Source organism: Periophthalmus magnuspinnatus, chromosome 7 (genome assembly GCF_009829125.3).
Source record: "Periophthalmus magnuspinnatus isolate fPerMag1 chromosome 7, fPerMag1.2.pri, whole genome shotgun sequence".
NCBI classification, from domain to species: domain Eukaryota; kingdom Metazoa; phylum Chordata; class Actinopteri; order Gobiiformes; family Gobiidae; genus Periophthalmus; species Periophthalmus magnuspinnatus.
The window spans coordinates 25,575,567-25,582,707 of record NC_047132.1 but is presented as its reverse complement, the minus strand read 5'-3'; the positions used below and the strand labels follow the sequence as shown (position 1 = coordinate 25,582,707).

At 37.2% G+C, this 7,141-nt stretch overlaps 2 protein-coding genes across 2 annotated transcripts; both read right to left on the bottom strand.

The window, feature by feature from the left end:
• Positions 1-866: 866 nt before the first annotated feature.
• LOC117373581 (zinc finger protein 281-like) lies at positions 867-3,646 on the bottom strand. The gene is made up of 6 exons (XM_033969642.2): positions 3,562-3,646; positions 2,718-2,936; positions 2,499-2,627; positions 2,297-2,423; positions 2,091-2,209; positions 867-1,891 (listed from the first exon to the last, which is right to left on the bottom strand). The coding sequence occupies exons 2-6, from the start codon at positions 2,898-2,900 to the stop codon at positions 1,739-1,741; spliced, it is 711 nt and encodes a 236-aa protein (XP_033825533.1). The 5' UTR covers positions 2,901-2,936; positions 3,562-3,646; the 3' UTR covers positions 867-1,738.
• A 107-nt stretch (positions 3,647-3,753) lies between these two features.
• Positions 3,754-7,017, bottom strand: LOC117373985 (cysteine sulfinic acid decarboxylase-like). Its single transcript, XM_033970118.2, has 14 exons — positions 6,909-7,017; positions 6,700-6,836; positions 6,487-6,613; positions 6,325-6,415; positions 6,028-6,250; positions 5,783-5,862; positions 5,653-5,707; positions 5,435-5,551; positions 5,291-5,355; positions 4,863-4,944; positions 4,586-4,785; positions 4,451-4,502; positions 4,269-4,358; positions 3,754-4,189 (listed from the first exon to the last, which is right to left on the bottom strand). Exons 1-14 carry the CDS (start codon positions 6,931-6,933, stop codon positions 4,016-4,018), a joined length of 1,518 nt encoding a protein of 505 aa, XP_033826009.1. The 5' UTR covers positions 6,934-7,017; the 3' UTR covers positions 3,754-4,015.
• Positions 7,018-7,141: the final 124 nt, after the last annotated feature.

Below are 7,141 nucleotides of genomic sequence, written 5' to 3'. Positions count from 1 at the left end.
GTATGACCTTTCCTACTTTTGATAAACGGATTTAGATTCGTTTCCCATCTTTTTGTTTTGCAAATACAAAAACATGCTGTATCTCCCTCTGGTGGTTGAAACGAGGCACTGAAGGAACGTGTAATGAAAACGGAAGTTTCTTATTTATACAGCTACTTTTGTTTTCAATTATGCTATTAAATTATATATATATATATATATATATATATATATATATATATATATATATATATATATATATATATATATATATATATACACACACATTTAAAAATGTATATGCCCTCTTGTATTGTCTTACACAATCTAAAAACAATTGAAAATAATATTTGAGTCAGATGTTGACGATGATCCATTACATGATCTATTCAGTAAATGCGAGTCTCTTGTAAAGTAGTTATTGTAAGGAGAGCATTGCAAGGCACATAATGCACATTTTATAGCCTTTAGGTTTATTTAACTCTGTAGACATTGATGCCATCTGCTGACGCATTTGCAGAATTGCATTTATTTCGCTGCATTTTAAAATACTCCACAGTGCGTTATACCAGTGTAAATTCACAACAATACTAAGCAATATATTAGAATGTTTATTTAGACTTGTGGCTCTACACAACTTTTTAATTGTCATGAACTAAATATTAGTCTAAATGCTTCACTTCAGCTATGAGAGAGAATGAGAGAGACAGAAGAGAGAAGAGAGAGATAAAAGAAGTATTCCTGCAAAAACTTTGGCAAAATATAAAACTAAACTGTGTTTAGGCCCCTTAATGATGCCTACTTAAGACTTAAAATATATTAAAAATATTAAGGAGTATATATAAGAGGGCCTATATTCTACGACTACACTGGACATAATCTAACACTTTCCCACAATTCTGATTTATGTCTAACAGGCTATACATTTTTCCTGCTAGCGCAACTGTCACATTTGCAGCCCATTGTTTATCAAACCACATACAATCTGCTATCCAGTACAACAAAACTAATTCACCATAAGCATTAGAACTAGAGAACGTTCATGTGGAACATTTGATTTGTATATCAATATTGCTTATGATTAATTAATGTATACATTTTTTGGAAGTAAAAGGGCACTCCAGACATGAGTGACCATTGAAGGCTGGTGTAAAGTTCCAGTAACATGAGTTTCCTTGGAGTTTGGAGAGACAACAAATTTCTCTCTCGCTGGAAGCTTCTATGCTTCGTAGTCATAGTGTTGAAGGAGTCACTTCTGGTGTTCCCTTGCTTACCAGTTTGCGTGTTTGGAAAGAACATACTCTCAGCTGCATGGTTGATCATGGTTGAGTTTGTTGGATTTTTGTGCCAACGGGAGACCTTGATATGTAGCAAATGATGATTTGGTCTGGACTAGCCTTCAAATAGACAAAGATGTAACAGCATGTTGAATGTAACTACTAAAATAAACAACCGTAAAAAAAAAAAATCCTTAAATGAGCCTCTACTTCTGTAAGTGCTCTCTACAACCTTACTTTGTAGGACTTGAGAGCACTTCTTTGTAAAAGAGTTAAAAAGAGTCTTTAGATGTCCATGTAAAAGTTGATGAATGCCATTCTCTCACGCCATCAATGTTACAAAACAAATGACTCATCAAATGCTCTCTAAGTTGGAGGATCAGTAAGCGGCATTAGATTGGCCATTTCAATGTTTGAGAGTTTTTCAAACCTTGGCCTTTCTGCAGTGTTGTACTGGGTCCGTGTTAGAGGAGGGCAACAGGTCACACAGTTAGACGACTGTTGGCTGACTGTAAAGGGCCCCAGGGAGCAGTGTGTGAGGAGGCTGCCTGTGAGTAAGACTGGTTTTCTTCTTTAACGATTCCTGCCGTACATAAACGTCTATGCCTCAGCAGCCGATCTGTCCGTGAGAAGTTCTGAAAAGACAGAAAAGGACATTGTTTTGAAAAGAAAAATAATGAATAGTAAAATTTCACATACACTTCTGATTCTTCTCACAAACTGTGTTTATAAATGTTGTCAACTAACTGTATAATGCTAAGTTACATTATAGAAGTAATACGTTTCATTACACATGGGACATATGAGACAGTACACTAAATTTGTACAACAAACCTGGCGGCAGCGATCACATTGGTACGGTTTTTCGCCACTGTGAACGCGTTTGTGTCTATCCAGATGATAACGTTGGATAAAACGCATTTCACACGAATCACAGGCAAATGGCTTTTCTCCTGTCAAAAAGCACAAGTTGTTCAAATGTGGTACATTAAGACATAACAAAAAAGTACTATACTGAAAATGGTAAAGAGCTCATTCACCTGTATGGGTCAATATATGTCTCTTAAGGTGATAGCTGCTCCTGAAGGCTCCGTAACAATGGTCACAGATAAAATTCTTCTGAACTTTTAGAGACAAGTCATCATCCTCAAGTGGTGCCATAAAACGCTGGAATACATTTAAGAGAAGTGTGTGAGAGCTCAATGTTTAAATTCTACTTTGATATCCTTTTTTTTTTTTTACCTGTTCTTCTGCTTTTATTTTGGTGGGTGAAGGAGACTTTCTGTGCTTCTTTTTGGGCTGCATATTCTGGTTTGCCAACATGTCTTCATTCAAAATAGAAGAACAATACCGCCCATCTTTTCCAACCAGCTTTGACAGAAAAAGCACAGAGGATGATAAAGTTTTATGATAAATAGCCATTTAAAGCCACTATTGTATGTAAAAGCAGACAAGACTCACCAGAGGAGGACCGACCCCTGCTGATAGATGGCTAACATGGTTGTGCTGAGGCTGTCCGTGCTGCACTTGGTGTCTGTGGTTTTGACAGAGCTGCAGGTCGGACTCGGGACAGTCTCTTCGCCCTTGGCCCAAAGGTGACATCATCTTCTGCCCTGGCATACTGTTGGCCTGCATTAGTGCCATGCTGGACTACACCACTTCACAGCCCAGCAAACCAGTCTGGAAACAAATAGGTAGTTTTTATGACATTTAAAGAGTATTTTGTCTTCATACGACCACAGAGAAATCCAGTTTGGTATTAGTTTATACCAATTACCCTAATGTAAATAAATGAATAAAAAATCTTCTACAAATCTTCACAAATGTTAATTAATGTGCGTAGTTCAGATATTTGTCCCTATTGATACGAGATACAATCACTCTGGAAGCTCCAAAAGATGTTTTATGCTGCTTTACTAAAATAAACAAGGAGTAGCCTCGAACTACTGTTTCATTCAGGAGGTTTGGATAGAAAAAATAGATCATAAGCAACAAATTGACGAAGAATTTGATGATACTGGGGTATTAATAAATAGTTAGCACTGACTGGTGTCATCTTTGATAGCTGATTGTGTGATGAAGAAAAACTGTGCATAAAGAATTGTTCAAATTTCTGCCAAACGGGTCCCAGACAACTCTTTTGAGCCTGGACCCCCACCCCCCACATGAACAGCACAACAACAGCAGGGCGTGCGCGCACAGCTCCGAGCACAAAAAAACACACACGCCCCGCACATGGACTGTAGTGAGCCTTTGATCAAATCTGCAAAATGATCTCCATCAAGCAACGATCGACTGCACGTACCTTTTTTTATTCGACTTTTGGTTATTTGGTTTCTTGCCGCACTTCCAAATATCTTTCCAGTTTACAAACACAGACCGGAAACGCTACCGGAAGTATTTACCAGAGAAGCTGGTTATTGGTCAACCGCCAGATCCTGTAACCTGAGGAAAACGACCCCATCTGAGTCTGATCAAAGATCTTTATTATAGATTTGTACATTTTTATATAATCAAAGAAGCAATGTGCATATGTTAACTAGTAGTTCAATTATAGGTTATGAGGCTAAAGCACGTTATTACTGCTCTAATTGCCTATATTGTAGCCTACAAAAGTCAAAATTAGATGTCAGTAGTTGTCAGAATTAATAAACTCTATTAATACAAATTATTCCTAGAATCAACTAATTACAACTAACATCAAAATAAATGTTTTAGGCAAAAATGTCTAAATGAGAAATAGTCAACTGTTCTTTCAGCTACAAATCTCTCCCAAGTCGTTCAATTTCATCCAGAAAAAAGTCCAAATCTTTCGTGGAAACTAGTGGGGAGAACACAGTCACACGGAAAAAGTTGACCTTGTTTCCCAGAGGTTGGTACCCAACCATCATTGAGCCCTGTCTCATCATGCGCTCTTTTATGACTGGTGCCACCTAAAATAAAAAAAGTAAAAAAGCATGTAATCATGTTTTGAAATGCATATGTATTATATGTTATTTGTTATAAACAAACCTTTGCTAGGCGGTCTTGATAATCTTCATTTAGTTCCTTTCCCCTCAGACTGGGAGGTATGTACCAAAAGCATAGATTCACAAATTCAGGCTGTTTAAGAATAAATACATAAATAAAACTTTGTAGGCACAATGACAACATTCTATTTTACACAGAACTGTGTTTTTACTACTTAAAATTACCTCATTCAAAATTTTGAATCCCTCTGTTTTCTTCATCTTCTCCGTCAGATATCTATAGGTTATGTTTGATTATAAAAAGTCCATGTGCATGTCTTTGCTTGCTCTATAATATTATTATTACATTATAAACTTTACCTAACATTAGAAAAAGCCTTGTTGACTCGCTCTGCCAATCCACTGGAACCCACAGCTTTCCACATTAACCACAACTTAAGGCAATCTACCTTACGACTGCATTGCAAAGATTTATCCCCTATATCGAGATCCACATCATAAAACTTATCTTGCTGAAAGAGGTAGGAGGCATGGGCACTATGGCACTTCTTTAACAAATTCTGTTGGAGAAGCAAGAAAAGCATGACAGACTTTGAGGCGTTGCATCAAAATTTGAATTGATATTTTGAGACCACACCGTAGTGTCTTGTAGAAGCAAAACAGAGCACTGAAGACCAGCTGTGAGCATTTTGTGGGGATTCCAGGCCACTGAATTTGCTCTTGATAGAAACACACAAAATGCATCACAGATCAAATAAAACTTAAAAAGTGCAGTTCTTAATAAAACTTAAAAATATTAATTCATGCAAGTCTCACTAAACAGAATGCCCCCAAGTAAACCCATGTAACACTTTGTAACTCTCCAACAGAGAAGAAGTTTGATTTACTAAGAGCATTATGGACAGTGTAAAGAGATATATAATAAATGCAGTAACTTCAATATTTATGCAAGGCAAACACAAATCCAGTCAGATTACAACAACATACACATAATGATCTATTATCACTATTTACTATTACTACATCTACCATGTCATAAACATGCATATTTCAGACACGAAGTACCTCTCAACTCCTTTCATCAGGTGTCTGTGCTGCTTTGAAAAAAGCACGCTTCCACCCCATGCAGCCTGAAAAAGAGCAATGTCCTTAGGCTTTCTACAGTTAAGCATCACGCAATAAATATAAAATAAAGAAAACTACACTCACATCGACATGCATCCACAAATTGTGCTTTTCACAAACATCAGCGATGCGATCAAGAGGGTCAAAAGCACCTTGGACAGTGGTTCCAGAAGTGCAGCTCACAAGAAATGGCACTGCCCCCTTGTGGAATCAAAATGAATGCCCAATTTACATTCACTACAGCAATACTAACAGGGGAGTGAGATATAACTGGAAAACTTAATATAAGTAAGAATGCTCACTTGGGCTATAGCAGACTTTATCTTTTCTTCTAAGTCCTCTGGAATCATATGGCCTCTGTCATTGGAGAGAATAAGTAGAACAAACAACAACAAAGCATTTTATGACAGTATAAACAGAATATAATGCTACCCATCATCCACGTCCACAAGGATGACATTATCAGTGCCGATTCCCAGAAAAGCCGCTCCTTTCTTCACAGAGTAGTGACTCTGAGAAAACAAATTTGTTCAGATTGTTGTAAGGCTCATTACATTCACTGCAATGACCAATACAAATGCAGTATGTATGCGCACGCACACGCACACGCACGCACACACACACACACACACACACACACACACACACACACGCACACACACACACTGCAGTCTTACTTCTGGAGATGTAAATAAAACAAGTTGTGGCAAGCTCCACAGCCCCTTGGTTTTGACATCCGGATACAGTTGGTACCGTGCCAGATTCATGGCAAACATGTTCGAGGTGGAGCCCCCAGGACAGAAGAGCCCATCTCCTTCAGTCCACCCCACAAGGAAACGCAATGCTCTCAGGACCTCATTCTCCATTAGCACAAACACAGGTGCCACCTCATATGTAAAACTATAAACATTTGATTAACATAAATGATGATATGGACCTTAAAACATTTAAATTGTTTTTGCATCTGTTCTTACAGATTAGTGTTAAGGCTCTCAGAAAGAAATCGCCCTGCCAAAGAGTGGTAGTCAACGCCAGAAAACTGTTGGTTAAAAAAACGTGGGTGACCTGGAAAAAAATATATACAGTGATTTAAAAAAAAAAAAAGCTTTTCCCCCAATTTATTTTAAAAGACTTACAGGTTTTAACACTGTAAGTAGCAACATCTCTAACTCTCTGTAGCAGCTTCTCATGAGGCTCTCCTGCCTCCCTTAACTCCAGGTCCAAAATCTTAGCCAGCACCTCTGGCTCCTCATACCTACAAACCTGTGGCATTAAACCAATATTGATTTAGCCTCTAAGAAAAAAAAAAAAAAAAAGACAAAAACAGAACAGCATTATTGTTCTACTACCTTTTGTTTGGCATCTGTGCCTTTGCAGAGAACCTCTTCCATTAAAATTTTGAACGCTTCATTCAAGAAGAGTTGTCCTTCTGCATGGTCAATAATTGGCTCATTTAAATCAAGTACATGGCAAGAATCTTCATGTGCTGCAAATGAAACAAAACAAATACAAAATAATAATCATAATTTCAAAATGTTTCTATTCTTAATATACATACATTTATTTGAATGAATGCAGGTCATCTTTTTGCCTTTTCTTCAGTTCTTAAATGTCGGTAAGGTCAAAGTACAGCGTTGTATTCAAGGCAACAGAGTGAAGTTAACCTTTGTTCCTGTAAGAGGAAGTACAATAGCAGTTAAGCCAGCGTACTACTTGGAAAATGGATGAAAGTGTGTGTGTGTGTACATATACACACATACATTATATATGTATATATATATATATATATAT

Bases quoted from the DNA above. Each gene is read 5' to 3' on its own strand.
- LOC117373581 (XM_033969642.2), bottom strand. From the start codon at position 2,900: ATGGCACTAATGCAGGCCAACAGTATGCCAGGGCAGAAGATGATGTCA. The intron at 2,628-2,717 runs GTGAGTCTTGTC...TTTCTGTCAAAG, and splicing joins CAGGGGTCGGTCCTCCTCTG to CTGGTTGGAAAAGATGGGCG. The intron at 1,892-2,090 runs GTTTGTTGTACA...CTGTCTTTTCAG, and splicing joins AATGTGATCGCTGCCGCCAG to AACTTCTCACGGACAGATCG.
- LOC117373985 (XM_033970118.2), bottom strand. From the start codon at position 6,933: ATGACCTGCATTCATTCAAATAAAT. The intron at 5,863-6,027 runs GTAAGACTGCAG...TTGTTTTCTCAG, and splicing joins TTTTATTTACATCTCCAGAA to AGTCACTACTCTGTGAAGAA. The intron at 4,786-4,862 runs GTGTGGTCTCAA...CTTCTCCAACAG, and splicing joins TGCTTCTACAAGACACTACG to AATTTGTTAAAGAAGTGCCA.